Consider the following 15,063-nt stretch of genomic DNA (forward strand, 5'->3'; position numbering starts at 1 on the left):
CGTTTTCCTTACAAGTAGAGACCTCTACTCACCTAAACCAGATGGGAGCCCTTTAGGTCTCCTGTGAAAAGAGCTACTGCGGTGCCTCATTCATCTTCTCACCGCTGGATGTTTTTCCAGTCACTGCCTTCCGCTCCGAGAGGCACCAGTGGCCTAAATTTGGAAAAGCGTGTTAATTTTTTACCCCAGCTGGCATAGCCCAGTCAAGTTCAGCCTCACCTGCTGAAATTTTAACCAGTGTTGTACCTAAGGCTTCTGTTTAATTCAGCAAGCAGCAAGACTTAAATGGTGTGGTGGAAACTCAAAAATAAAAGCTTTTGGATTTTCATTTGTTTTAAGAATACATGACCTGCGGATTCTGTCCAGGTTTGTACTCTTATGAAAGTAGGTAGTAAAATTTATTTGAGCTTCAGATCAAATACTGATTTCATTTTCAATTATTCTATCAATAATGTTTTTATCAGTCATTTACTTATTTACTCATTTTCTTAAGCAAGAGTTCAGAATTGTTTTGAAAATGAAAGGAAGCATGATGTTCTTGTGGTTAAAGTAGAGATTTATTAAGTACAAGACATGACACCAGGCATGCTGATGAAGGTGCTCGTTTTATCTCTTTTACAATTCAAGTTTTGCGATTGCAAACTCATAGTTTTTGTTTGGATTTATTTCCCAAAACTAGACTGTGAAGATTTTTTTTTAAAAAAATGTGTCGTTCTATAATTAGATGTTTGCTAAGAGAGGCACTGTGTCCTTAAAGTGTTACATCATCCTCTTAAAAGTATTATGTATTAGGCAATTTTTTTCTGATTAAAATGCCTTACTGGCATGTTTCTGTAGTCTATTGGTCTCAAACAATAAATCACATCCCTCTCATTATGTTTACCTCAGGAGGTGGTATTGCCACAACTCTTGTGTTTGTTTATAAGTGGTTTCTTTTGTAGTAATTTTGATAAATTTAACAGAAATGACACGTAGTGTATTAACTAAAGCATCATATGAATTAAAAAAAAAATCGTGTTAACATTTTTAGCCATTTTGCCCAGTGCTCCATTAAATTTGATTAGTCAAGCAGGTGAATTTACGTTGTATTTACTGCTCAACAGAAATGTGTACTTCCCTGCTAACACATCAAGTAACACAGTTCCTTTAAGTTGCATCTCAACATAGTTTGCCTTGTCACAAAAAATTCACCATTTCATAGCAATACATTCAGATGTGTTTTTGTGTGTGTGTGCGTGTACCAGCTACTGCCCCCCTCCCCTAAATATTTCTTCCTTGTCTTTTTGTTTCAGGTGGTACCATGGCAAGCTAGACCGAACCATCGCTGAGGAGCGGCTGCGCCAGGCCCGGAACCCTGGCAGCTACCTCATCAGGGAGAGTGACCGCCGGCCCGGTTCCTTTGTCCTGTCTTTCCTCAGTGTGACCAACGTGGTCAACCATTTCAGGTATGACGGGGTAAATGCCACAAGCAGGAATAATTAAATGTCAGTGATGGGCCCAGTCTGACTCAGCAGCAAGAGCCTACTTCAGTACCTAAGGGAGAAGAAGGTTTTTGCATTGACACATTCAGGCTGTACTGTTGCAAATTATTTAGCGTATTTTTAGTAGCTGTTTTCAGATATGTAGCCTCACCTGACTTGATTTGACCTCAAACACGGTGCTGATGAAATGTTTTCCAGTAAAACTGTTTTTATTTATTCATTATTGCTATAATTTACTGGGAAACCTAAATGATCCCAAACATTGGATTAACATAAAATGGGAGGGTCTTCGAGGAATCATTTGTGTTATCATAAGCTCCCACAGAGTTAGCTGTTTAGCATGGCAATGCTAACACCTTACAACTAAGAGATCTTTGTGGGTGGAATAGTAAAAATATTTAGGTGCGACACAAACTGTCACACCCCTATGCTCCATGAAGCAAAAGAATGAAGGCAGCACACTTTTCTAGCAACAATACCCCGGAGTATTTAACAACCTTATAGTCACTAAAACAAAGCAGATTAGGCATTGTTATTCATCCTCCCCCCAGTGGAGATGTTATACTCACTATGAGGATACATATACCCTGCAGCTCAGGTATAAATGGTGAAGATATGCTCTTTCTTAATCCAAATAAGGGCAAAATATGCAACATCCTCTACTTAAAACATATTGTAAATGCTTTTTAGAGTGGCTTACTGAAAGAGGGGATGTAATAAGAAATCAAAAAGATGACTCGTCAGAATAATGTTTCACAATAAAAGGTAGCAGCCAGATATTTGCATTCCTTGGTATATATTTAATACTAAGTATAAGTTAACGTGGCAGTGTTGTGCTGATTTGGTCACACTCTCCCACCTCGTTTCTAAATCATACTACCCCTGACTGCACAAGCACATATTTCCCTCAAATGTTTAGGTTCTTTCTTCCTAACGCTTGTTTTATTTTTTGATGACCCTGTTTGTAATTTTATAGCATATTATAGTATTTCTACACTACTGCTCATGTTTTCCCTGTTGGCCCTAATTTTGTACCTTAGAAAGGAAAAGGTTTGTACTCTGAGAAATCACAGACATTTTCTCCAGAAAATGCACTTCTCTAATTACGTATCAGTGATATCATCTCCTTTACTCACATTGGTTTATTGTGGAGCCATTATGTCATTGATGCTGGAAGAAAGTAGCCCCTCTGTAAGGAAGTCATGGACATAAGGTTAATTGCGTGACACCTACGTTTTAAAAGGTTGATGTCCTTTCATTGTGCATGCAGCAAATGAGTAATCGCACAATGCGTATATTATAAACCCTCAATCAGAGATCCACTCAACTGATGAGCAGAGAATTAGGATTAGTGACTCTGCAATGGGAAATGGTTTAGAGCGGGACTTTTTCCAAACCATTGTAGTCAACAACTGCAGTGATTTTCAGTCACAAATTACAAATGTCATGATCATGATAGCTGGATTCAACAGGCCAATATCTCTTTCTTTCACTGTCTAAAATTCCTCTTGTATAGATATTTAGATAGATATTTAATATTTTCTGATATTTAAGGATTACAGTCCAGCTGTTTATTTATGTTATATTTTAGTTCATACGTTCTTTTCATCTGCAGTGTAGCAGGACTCAGTCCAGATTATTTTACTATCAAATGTATCAGAAATGAACCTTTTCCATTTCACTCACTGCACAGCGATTGGCTTGTGTCTATAAAAAACCTGTGCTGACTTCTATCATTGTTGTGTTTTCTCTCGGCAGGATAATTGCCATGTGTGGGGACTATTACATTGGTGGGCGGCGGTTCTCTTCTCTATCAGACCTGATCGGTTACTACAGCTATGTGTCTTGCCTGCTAAAAGGAGAGAAACTGCTATCGCCAGTGGCGCCCCCAGAGGTGAGACTGACTCCATTGCTCCATGCAGTACATTACAAAATACTTTTTAATGATTGTATCCATTATATTTTAAATTTTGAAGCATTGCCTTACAATTTTACGTTATTTAATACTTCTTTTCATTGCTTGTGTCACATGACATTACTTGATATTTGCTTTTCTCCTCTTGTAGTTGTTTTTTTAAAAATAAATATAGTGAAATATGCCTTGTCTAAATATTATGAGCCAGAGGGGTATCAGATGTGACCTGAAATTGTATAATATTAAATATTCACTTTCTGTTTTATTTCAAAGTTCTACATAATGTCAGGGGCACCTTGTTTTGATTTGTTTTTCTGTTGGATTAAACCATGAAGTGGATTTGCTTCTTTGAAAATAGACTTTGCTTATAGCTGATAATAGTATTTTGATCAAAGTGCAGTTGGCAGATTCTTGTTTCCAGCATTAAATGTCCCTGACTGAAGTGAATTAGTCTTTTATGCTGTTTTGAATGGAATAGGAAAGAACTGTCCCCAGAGATCAAAACTGAATTCAAAACTTTTTAAATATGCCAAAGTCATGCAAATACAGTGACAATCATCAGTAAGGTATGCAAAAGGAAACCCAATCTCCTGAAATGTAGTCTGGTAAAAGTCTTTAACCTAATAAAATGCTTGAGAATTAAAAGATGAGTGGGGGAAAAATGTACATTTTCGAGTTAACTTGAAGTCAACCTCGTTTCCTTGTTTTTTTCCCCCTTTTCCTTTGCCTTCAGGCAGTACTCAGAACTGTTTAAGGCAAAGCTCAGACTAATGCTAATTACCTTTTTTTTAGCAGAGTGTGATATGTCCCAGTGGGAGTTGTAGTAGAATACTTGATTTTGTGGAATAATTGGGGGTTTAACATGAATGTGGCTTTGGAAGGTCATGGCTAAGAATGAGAGTTTTATTCTTTGTGTGCTTGTTTCTACAGCCTGTAGAAGACAGGAGGAGAGTCAGGGCCATACTTCCATACACCAAAGTGCCAGATACTGATGAGATCAGGTATGTGTCTGTGTATTACTGTACAAAAGAGACTTCCCTTGTCTTATACATGAAGTGTGACATTTTTATATCCAACCAGTTGCTTTCCTAAAAGCACTCCAGTAAATATGATACATAATCTTTGGATCACAGATGAGCATTGATTATTTTCTGGGCTTAAAAATACAGTACTTGATTATAATACTAGCTTAGTTTCCCTTTAATTTTTTTTCTTGGCCTGTCACAGGGCTGCTCTTCCCATCACAGCAGCCTGGAAAGCACATCATCTGACTTGTTAATGAAAAACAGTCTTGTCCCTATCATTAAGCTGCAGTAGGCTCACTAACTGATGATCCCAGCTATCCCTGATTTCCTAAATCTGATAAACATCTGTCTAAAGTCAACCTCAACCCTGAGTCTGCCAGCCAGCCACTAGCTTAACTGAGGAGATAGACATGCAATATTTACTTCAAATGTTATCAGTCAGAGGAGACCCCTGCTGGTAATGCTCTGCTATTACTATATACACCAAATTATGAGACAAACGGTTTCGGTTTCTTCAGCTGGAAAATTTAAGTTATAGATCTGCTGATCCCAAATTTCCTTCACGTTATTCACATGATAATGCCTTGACAAAGCAAAAGTGTAATAGAGAGAGATGGTGTCAAATTATAACAAGTTTTTATTTTAGACTTTTAGACAATCTTGACAATATTTAAATGTCCATTTTGATTTGCTTGTATCTTCAGCTTCCTGAAAGGGGACATGTTTATTGTTCACAATGAACTGGATGATGGCTGGATGTGGGTGACCAATGTTCGCACAGAGGAGCAGGGCCTCATTGTGGAGGATCTGGTAGAGGAAGTGGTAAGTACAGCTTAAGATAAAGCTTTATCATTTTTTTAGAAGATGTGTACCAAAGACTATTATCTGGATTAAACACAAAATTAACTGTGGTATCCTAAAGTAAATTGGAGTGTGGATCAAAAGAAACCAGCGTGATGTAACTACAATATGTACCAAAGATTGGTTAACATAGCACCAAGGGTAGTGATATATATGAATGCAATACACGATCCATAGATGTCACAAAAACTGCAGTCTTTGGTCTGTTAGCGATGTCTTGACAGATTTCTGATTCTGATATTTTTTTCAGGGGCGGGAGGAGGATCCACATGAGGGAAAAGCGTAAGTTGTTTTCCACAGATCTCACCTTTCTTAGTGTCAACTACTTGATCAAGTGCAAGCTTTCAACGCAGGGTGTAAAAGTTCACATGCATACTTTTCCCATTAGTTATGATTCTCTATGATGCAGCAACTTCTAACTCAATGTTATGTTGTGGAGGTGGATGCTTCCCTGATATGTTTAGACCAGTGGTTCCCTAACTGGTTGGTCCAAAAGTGGGTCGTGGGTCCATTATTAAAAGGACTGCAAGTGACTCCCAAACATGTCAAGTTTGTAAAAAACACACTTTATTTAAAATTTCTGACACAGGGCTTTTATTTTGAAGTGCTTTTTTCCTGCTGTTCAGCTGCTCTTTTATTGCCCTGTTCTTGGTATAATTTGGCCTATGAACAGCTTTTCATAGGCTAGGGTTGCAGCGATTTTGCATCACTGATCTTGAAGCAATAATATGTACTTCCTTGGTTGCAGGGCTATTTATTTACTAAGTTTTAAGTAATTGCACTTTATTCTTGCAGTATGTTTCATTTCATTGTGTTCTAAGCCTGGGTGTTGTGTACATTTTGTGAAATAAAATTAAATATGTGGTAATTTATTTAATGTGTGGACCTTGAACTAATGACTAAGGACAAAGGCTGGACCCCGTGGCCGGACCAGTAGGGAACCATTGGTTTAGACAACATGTTATCACAGGGTAATATCCACCCTGTTAGTTCAGCCTCTTTGTTTGCCTCCATTTACACAAGCTGGTTTGTTTTGTCCTTCAGCATAGCATGACAGTACATTGGAGACAGTATGTGTCATTACTGTCTCCTCAGCTATCACGTCGTTAAGCTTTGGCAAGTCTTCAAGTTTGATCGAGTTAGTGACTCAGCCTTGAGCATGCTACATGCCCACTGGCCCTGTGTGAGAATAGAAGTTAAGTTAAAAAGTGGTCAGATGGAAGCTTTTTAAATTCCTTTTGGCAATACATAGACCCTATTAACTAATTTTGCGAATATCAGTATATAATTTTATTCAAATATATATCCCCAACAGTCATTAATTTAAGATTTCTGTATTTAGATATGTTGTTGCAGCCGTAGGCTCTACTGAACATCTGCATTTTGTTGATTGAGCTAACTCTATTGCTTGCACCTTCTCTTTGGTTGCTCTTGTTTTTTAACCCCTGAACAGCTGGTATCACGGAAAGATCACCAAACAAGAGGCCTACAACCTGCTGATGACAGGTACCATTTCTCTTTGCATGATGATGTCACAAGTGATTAATAATGTCCATCTAATTAAAGGCATTCTATTTGACAGAAATATGTTGTGAACACTTGAGTCTGTTTATCAAAATATAATGCTGAGCATGCACTGAAACCTTTCTCTTACTCCTTCGCTTTAAATTTTTTGCCCTGACTCCCTGCATCTCATTTCATAGTTGGCCAGGTGTGCAGTTTTCTCGTCCGACCATCAGACAACACACCTGGGGACTACTCCCTCTTTTTTCGCACCAATGAAAACATCCAAAGGTTTAAGATCTCCCCTACCCCTAACAATCAGTACATGATGGGGGGGAGGTACTACAACAGGTATGTATGGCAATGTGCATGCCTCTAGTGGTCGTTATAACAGAATAATATCAAGATAAACTATACACTAATTGCAGCATTTTTGAAATTGTAGCCAGCTTGTATTGTGTATTTTGACAGTTACTGATATGCTGCATCTTGTTTCTTCTCACTGGCAGTGTTGATGACATTATCGATCATTACAAGAAAGAGCAGATTGTCGAGGGCTACAACCTGAAAGAGCCAGTTTCAGTACAGGTACGTACAAATGTTTATAGGTATTATTGAGCCAGTTTGAAGTTATATTTTTCAGTTAATGGGATGGTTCTTAACAATTCACAAGGGGTTTTTATAAAACTTAAATGTTCACATTGTGCACACCTATACTGGCATGCAAAGTATCTAGATATTGATGTCAGCACTAGTTCTTGATGACATTTTGTTTCTACAAAATCTAAAACATCTCTGCTGCAGCACTTAATTAACAAAAAATATTGTAATGTAAGCTAGTCTTTTCATTTGATGGTTGTGTAATGGCTGGATTTTTTTATGTATTTACCACAGCACCAAGAACAAGTTCTCAGTGACACAGTGGATGGGAGAGAAATTTATAACACTATCAGGCGGAAAACAAAAGACGCTTTCTACAAAAACATTGTCAAGAAAGGCTACCTCCAGTTTAACAAAGGTATATGTAACATCTTTCTTGTATAGCATTTTATTAGAGATTTTTAGTGGCACCTGTTCTATAATGCACAATATTTGTCAGTCCTGTCTTGTGTTTAAGTCAGCTAGGATCTCCAATTTTTATAAATTGTTTGTCGGTTCCTCTCATCTTCAGGCAAAGGTAAACGATGGAAGAACCTTTACTTCATCCTGGAGGGTAACGATGCCCAGCTAATCTACTTTGAGAGTGAGAAGAGAGCCACCAAACCCAAAGGGCTGATAGACCTAAGTGTGTGCTCCGTGTATGGCGTCCATGACAGTCTGTTTGGCAGGTGATATGTCAAAGTTGTGTTCTTGGTCCAATTCTGTAAAATTGTCAGGGAGTGCTGTATCTCAGCTCTGAGTGATCAGTTGCCCAGACACCACATAAAAGCAATTTCTTTAAAATGATGTATCATACATTACAAAGTACTTACCATTCTTCTCTTCTGTTTTTTTACTTCTTTCAGGCCACACTGTTTCCAGATTGTCGTCCAGCACTTTAGTGAGGAACAGTACATATTCTACTTTGCGGGGGAAGCTCCAGAGCAGGCACAGGTAATAACAGGGTCACCCTTGCCCTGTCACTGGTATCTGTCTCATCAAACAGGGTAAAATTACATGCACATCTTGTTTGTCCTCATGTCCAGTCCAAAAACCTAGTGACTACTGTGTGCTCTGTCTCAAAAATGAAATGAAATGCTGTAAACTGTTTCTGTGATTTAGAAAAAAAATCAAGCCTGAACTGATTCTGTTTCAAATACAGAGCACTATTGTATAGTTAAATGAAGTGGTAATCAGGATCTCTCCATGTGACGAAGAGCTAATCATTTTATTTTTCAGAAAACAAATAATTTCAAAGTATGTGAACAGTTTACAGTGCTGTGAGTTCTAACGGAGACAAATCCCATCACAGCTGTGTTTTACAAATGTTCTGACAGTGTTCTGTGTTTGCAGGATTGGATGAAATGCCTTCAAACCTTCTGCAGTAACTTAAGGAAAACCACTCAGCCAACCTCCAACAAGAGGCTTAGACAGGTACATATACCATCAGCCATGTAGACTAAGTAAAGCAGCCGATGATCAAATTCAACAAGCCAGTAAAAAGGTATTTATCACTCAGGTGTAAAACCCCCAGGATTGACTAATTGTAAAAATTGAAGGTCAGAATTAATCAAATTTAGTGGCTAAGTGCATTTATTTAAACACACAATAAGAGACTAAGGGACCTTCCTTGGCAGACTTGTCCATTTTCATACTTGGTGCTTCTCAAATTTGAGTTTGAGTAGAGCAGAATAGTCTGAAAGACATCATCAGCATACTGCTGCATGTATACATCTCATGCTGGTTATTGAGTCCCGCCAATTACCTGCACAGACGAGTGACCTACCATTAATACAAACAACGGCAGCAGCACTGGTGTCTCCGTTCTGGAGCCATGAAGAAATATAGCTTTGTGTTTCAGTAGTATAAGAGGCTGCAAATCTTCATTCACTGCCCCCCTGTTCTAAATGCAGTGACAGTGATAAGCCTCTTTAATGTGTTATTCATTTCCATGTAAGCACACTCATGTAAAAGTATTGTGAACCGGAAAGATCACATTTTCTGCAGAGGTGGGATGGTGCGTCATCAGGAGTGGGTGGTCTCTTGCTGTCCTCTTGAGATGTTTCATTCTCTGAAATGTTCTCTTCATTATTGGTATTCATTTATAAAATATATATTTCAGTTCATAATGTTGAAAATGCAATTCATATGTATATACAGTATGCTGTGTTATGCATATGTATGTGTTTTGTGTGCTGAATCCTGTTGTTTTTTTCTTTAGGTGAGCAGCCTGGTGCTGTATGTGGAGGAGGCCCACAAGCTGCCAGTGAAGTATTTCACCAACCCTTACTGTAACATCTACCTGAACAGTGTCCAGGTGGCTAAGACGCACCCGAGAGAGGGGCAGAACCCCGTCTTCACTGAGGAGTTCATCTTTGAGTGAGTCTGTCACATATCTGAATGCATATTTTCCTCCCTTGGATTCTCCCGCAGCTCTTGCTCCATTTACATTTTATTCTTCTCAAATTGTTTACACAATTCTAAAATATATTTATCTGTTGTTTTAGTGACTTGTCGAGTGAAATCAACCGATTTGAAATCAGCCTGAGCAACAAAACAAAAAAGAGCAAAGAAAGTGACATCTGTAAGTACATCTGTAAATTTTAAAACAAAAGTAATCTCTGTAAGTCTCTGCACTAACCTCATCACCTTTTGTTTGTTTGACATTTCTTCCACCTTTTCATGCCTCAATCTCTCTCCCCCTCAGTGTTCATGCGTTGCCAGCTGAACCGTCTGCAGAAAGGCCAGATGATTGATGAGTGGTTCCCTCTCAGCTCCCACGTGCCTCTGAAGGGCATTGAGCCAGGCTCTTTACGTGTACGTGCCCGCTACTCCATGGAGAAGATCATGCCCGAAGAGGAATACAGCGAATTTAAAGAGGTCTGATCAGCCAAAAAGTGGTTTTGATTGCAACTTCTGCCCCCTGTCTGCTTCTCTGTTATTCAGTTAAAATGACAATGATATCATTGTCTTGTGTCCTCTGCAGATGATCTTGCAGAAAGAGTTCCATGTCATCTACGCTCTGGCCCATGTGTGTGGTCAGGACCGCACCTTATTGGCAAGCCTCCTTCTGCGGATCTTTAGACATGAGAAGGCTGAAGCCCCTCTACTCAGGACACTCAACGACAGAGAGATTAACATGGAGGGTAAGAAAGAAAGCAATACTAATAATAATTTCAAAGAATTCAAAACAAACAAAAAGCATTGCTGCATTATTTTGATATGCTTATATTTTCCTTTAGGAACCCACATTATGTTAATGTTAAATAAAATGATAATGTTTATGTGTAACTCCTCCATGGAAAACCTGGAGATGATGAAAAGAGGATGAAATTTCACAATCACATTTTCCAGTCCTGGAAAAGTTAAAGAATTAGCAATTTTATTGAAAATGTTTGAAACATGATGAAATTTTTGTTGAGTGTAATGAAACTGTAAGTTATCTTCCATGAATAGTATATGTAATGTAACGTAACAGACAATTTATTTTCTGAAGCTTCCATGATGCAACTTAGTAGCTCTAATATGAGTTAATGTGACTTTTAGTTTACCCTTACACACGCTTCATTTTCTCCCTCCGTTCTGTGTCTCCCTCTATGCGTGCCAGCTAGCTGGAACAGTTTGAATAAACTAGAGTGATATGTTTGAAAACCATGTGCAAGTAGGACATGGATTTTCTATTTAATGTCCTTGAAAAGTCATGGAAAAGCTTTGAACTTTTGTCCATGAAAATGGACCGGTAAATGTACTGTAAATGGTCGCTGAAACCTTCAATCCCGTATCAACACCTCAGCACTGTGTTTCAAAGGGCTCAGTTTTATTGTTTTTTGATTTTCTCATTGAGGTGCTTCAGCTCAAAAATATGCAAAACCATGCGCTTATACACTTGCATAACCTTCTTTGCTTGTGCACTTCTGCCAGATGAAGCCACAACATTATTCAGAGCGACCACACTGGCCAGCACACTGATGGAGCAGTACATGAAGGCCACGGCCACGCCATTTGTTCACCACGCTCTCAAAGACACCATCCTCAAGATCATGGAGAGCAAGCAGTCCTGTGAGGTAAAGGCCTACAAAAGGGTTTTTCTCTCTTTACACACGGCAGTACAAGTATCTAAGTTATTTCCCCCTGCGCATATCTGTGGTACCACATTCAATACATGGCATTTATATCATATCAGTGCAGTCGCTCTGCAGGTCTGCAACGTTGATGCAAAGAAAAACAGTGACACAGCATCAACTAAGCTGAGGTCTCAAGGCTGCTGTGTGAGCCTTAGTTGCAATAAATATTTCAAAACACTGCAGTTCTTATAGAGTTCATACACCCATTGAGATGAATGTCTAGTCAGGGCATGAGCTATTTTGTTGTTCTTCACTTCTCCTGTGTCAAAAATAGGAAATATCACAAATGCACTTACTAGTGGCTGACCAATTTCCACCAGATACACAGAATGTATCAAAATGCCGATTACTGTAGAATAATAGTTTCTTATCTCATTGATTGTGAATTTGAATTCCTTCTAATTTGTTTTTCCTATTTACCCTCCCATCTCTCTCTCTTTCTTTTTTACTTGTTTTAAGCTGAACCCCTCCAAACTGGAAAAGAATGAAGATGTGAATCTGAACCTTGCTCATCTCCTCAACATCCTGTCTGAGCTGGTAGAGAAGATCTTCATGGCTGCTGAGATCCTCCCACCGTAAGAACGAACACACATTTACCCACACACAGTTTTGTCCTTTTATGTTGGTGAATCATTTTAACAGACTGTTGGAACACAAAGATAAAGCCAAAAGTCAAATAAAGCCAATACAGTCATTGTTTCTCTGTGATGATCCATCCAGGACTTTGAGGTTCATCTATGGCTGTCTGCAGAAGTCTGTGCAGCAGAAATGGCCCACCAACACCACAATGCGGACAAGGGTTGTAAGGTAAACACACAAAAAGTCAATGTTGGACATAATTCTTTTGAGCATAAAAAAAGCTGTCAGCTTTATCTGTATCTTTATCTTTATCAAGTGTTCGTTTTTATTCTGTCTAACCTGGACTTCATCTGTTCTTCCAGTGGCTTTGTCTTTCTAAGACTGATCTGTCCTGCCATCCTCAATCCCCGATTGTTCAACATAATTTCTGGTGAGCATCCAGTCAGAAGCCCTCAAAATCCTGGTTTGCCACGTGGCCTGTTACAATGTTTGTTTTGTACTTCCATGTCTTCTCACAGACCCTCCATCATCAGCAGCAGGCAGGACCCTCACCCTGGTGGCAAAATCTGTCCAGAACCTGGCCAACCTGGTTGAATTTGGTGCTAAGGTATGAATAATATACTTGTAGCAATATCATGCAGTAGGAATACAATTTTGACAGTGGCTTTACATCAGATGAGTAATTTGCACTACTGTTTGTTATGTCTCCTGTAAGTTATAATAGACTCATTCTAAAAAAAAAAAAAAAAAATTAATCTCAAACAGGAACCCTATATGGAGGGTGTGAACCCTTTCATCAAAAACAACAAGCACAGGATGATCATGTTTCTGGACGAGTTGGGGGTGAGTAACATTCTTTGCAGTTTGATCAAATCATCAGGAGTCTCTCAGAGAGCTTTTACATCAGGGACCGGGCCTAGATCTGAATACACTTGATCACAAAGTCCAGTTCATCTGATTAATGTGAACACTGTGCCGTACCCGGGCATGGTATGCTGAACCGTGCATGATTCCACTTAAAAAAACATGCCTCGTGTGTACTCCGATACAGTACGCATTACCATCTGTACTAAAACACAGACTACTATTGAAGACGACCAGAAGGAGTTTTTAACCTGTTATGAACAATTTAAATTTAATCAGATGGCAGTGCAGCCCATTGCAGAGAGACCCAGATCTGGCTTTGCTGCCATCTTCGACCTATAGTTAGAGCTCTGGTTGGAGGTGGAGAGCTTCACAACCGACCACAGAAGCTCCACATTTGGCCAGGAGCAGAGTTTTGCCTCGATGCTTGGCTGGTCCCCGGGGCATAAGTGTCCCTCTGTGTGTGGTACCCTTTTCTACACTGTAGCACAACAAAAATGTCACATCGATGATAACACAAGTGTACCTCTGTTATGGAACGTTACTAATGTGACAGCTGAGCAGCGGGGGAGTAGAGAGAGGGGGGCAAATGTACTCATGCGCGGTATGAATTAATCATACCTAATATGTAAATGCCCTTTGTCTTCTTTGCCAACCCTGACTGCTGACTAAACTTCACAGTCTTATAAAATTGTCCACTGTGTTCGTAGAATGTCCCTGACCTCCCTGAAACCACAGAGCACTTAAAGACAGACCTGTCCCGGGACCTGGCTGCGCTGCATGAGGTCTGTGCCACACACTCAGACGAGCTCCGGACGTTGAGCAACGAGAGGGGAGCGCAGCAGGTCAGAACGCTGATGACATGCACAGCCATGCATGCACAGGATGATTAATGCTATCCCCCTTTTTGGAAGATTTATGTAATTCTTGTTTCCTGTCTGCAGCATGTGTTGAAAAAGCTGCTGGCCATCACAGAGCTCCTCCAGCAGAAGCAGGCTCAGTATGCCATGTCCAACAGCAACAGGTAGTACTGCACTCCTCCTCTCCTCTCATCTTCCCATCCTTCCGTCAAGTCTCCTCCACCACCGGAGTGCAGCGCAGGGGAGACCTAGCATGCTCTACCCTCATCACCATGGCAACCCCTCCATCATGTCCTCCAGTAGTCCCGCCCATACCCACCCACCTGCCATCTTGTCCGGTTCACCACAAGAGAGCTATGCAACAACAGCAGCTGAGTACAACAACCAACGCAGTACTTAAAAACATAAATTAAAAAAGAAAAAGAAAAAAGAAACTTGCACCACTGACTGACAGCTGTATGCACAGGAAACATATTTTCCCTCATAAACTGTGTTCACGATTCTGACTCGGGTACATTTCATTACCTTCATCATGAGGGCCAAATATTAAGATTTCAAGAGGTTTCTTTGTACCCACTATGTGTTTTGATAGCACAGGTTGCCAAAGTGTATCCCCCTCCCTCCTGCTCAATATGAGGAAACTGACATGAAGAAGCTAGTTCTCTCAGTCCCCTTTTCTTGTAACTGGATTATGAGCGATAATGCTTTTTATACTGTAATTGACTGATTTATTTTAAGGTTGTGACAATATCCGCAAAGTGCTGAAACTAGCATTTCTGACTATTTGTTCTTTTTTTCTTTCTTTGTTTTCTAGATTGGAACAAAGTCTTTCAGAAAAGTATGGTTATTTTATATTAAGAATAAATTCTCTTGCTGGAATCATGAGTATATAAGTGAGATGAGCTGAATTTCTTTTCCTCATATTGTATCAGCTATTTTTTGATTATTTGGTTAAGTCTTTTTTGCAACTTCTCAATGCCAGACAAGACACTTAATCAGAGAAACCAAGTAAAATGAAAGTGTTTACAGCAGTAAATAATTTTTTTGAATAGTACAGACTGTATCAGACATGCATGCACTTATTAAACAGTTTTTGTAAAGTAGATTATGGAGTCATTCATTGTCCCCTGACAAAGGTGGAGAAACATGCACACAGTATCATGTGTAATAAACATTATATTCTGTTTTTTAACATGCAGAAACATATAGACA

General features: G+C 39.3%; 1 protein-coding gene across 3 annotated transcripts in view; it reads left to right on the plus strand.

Moving 5' to 3' along the window:
- Positions 1 to 15,063, plus strand: part of rasa1a (RAS p21 protein activator (GTPase activating protein) 1a) — a 31,309-nt gene that overhangs the window by 13,909 nt on the left and 2,337 nt on the right. For 2 of the 3 annotated variants that reach the window (XM_088076865.1, XM_088076866.1), the window contains 24 exons: positions 1,293 to 1,445; positions 3,240 to 3,375; positions 4,327 to 4,397; positions 5,126 to 5,243; positions 5,533 to 5,564; positions 6,736 to 6,788; positions 6,986 to 7,136; positions 7,295 to 7,373; positions 7,680 to 7,803; positions 7,957 to 8,113; positions 8,291 to 8,378; positions 8,778 to 8,858; positions 9,646 to 9,803; positions 9,932 to 10,008; positions 10,132 to 10,304; positions 10,411 to 10,570; positions 11,346 to 11,488; positions 12,008 to 12,123; positions 12,269 to 12,355; positions 12,490 to 12,557; positions 12,646 to 12,734; positions 12,893 to 12,970; positions 13,702 to 13,836; positions 13,936 to 14,015. In XM_088076865.1, the coding sequence (XP_087932991.1) occupies positions 1,293 to 1,445; positions 3,240 to 3,375; positions 4,327 to 4,397; positions 5,126 to 5,243; positions 5,533 to 5,564; positions 6,736 to 6,788; positions 6,986 to 7,136; positions 7,295 to 7,373; positions 7,680 to 7,803; positions 7,957 to 8,113; positions 8,291 to 8,378; positions 8,778 to 8,858; positions 9,646 to 9,803; positions 9,932 to 10,008; positions 10,132 to 10,304; positions 10,411 to 10,570; positions 11,346 to 11,488; positions 12,008 to 12,123; positions 12,269 to 12,355; positions 12,490 to 12,557; positions 12,646 to 12,734; positions 12,893 to 12,970; positions 13,702 to 13,836; positions 13,936 to 14,015 (2,607 nt within the window). Of the gene's footprint in view, positions 1 to 1,292; positions 1,446 to 3,239; positions 3,376 to 4,326; positions 4,398 to 5,125; positions 5,244 to 5,532; positions 5,565 to 6,735; positions 6,789 to 6,985; positions 7,137 to 7,294; positions 7,374 to 7,679; positions 7,804 to 7,956; positions 8,114 to 8,290; positions 8,379 to 8,777; positions 8,859 to 9,645; positions 9,804 to 9,931; positions 10,009 to 10,131; positions 10,305 to 10,410; positions 10,571 to 11,345; positions 11,489 to 12,007; positions 12,124 to 12,268; positions 12,356 to 12,489; positions 12,558 to 12,645; positions 12,735 to 12,892; positions 12,971 to 13,701; positions 13,837 to 13,935; positions 14,955 to 15,063 lie in introns of those variants that run through there. The other variant, XM_042487576.2, reaches the window with a different exon arrangement.

The sequence above is a fragment of the Plectropomus leopardus genome, chromosome 4 (genome assembly GCF_026936395.1).
Source record: "Plectropomus leopardus strain MGB_pleo_1.0 chromosome 4, ASM2693639v1, whole genome shotgun sequence".
In the NCBI taxonomy this organism is placed as follows: Eukaryota; Metazoa; Chordata; class Actinopteri; order Perciformes; family Serranidae; genus Plectropomus; species Plectropomus leopardus.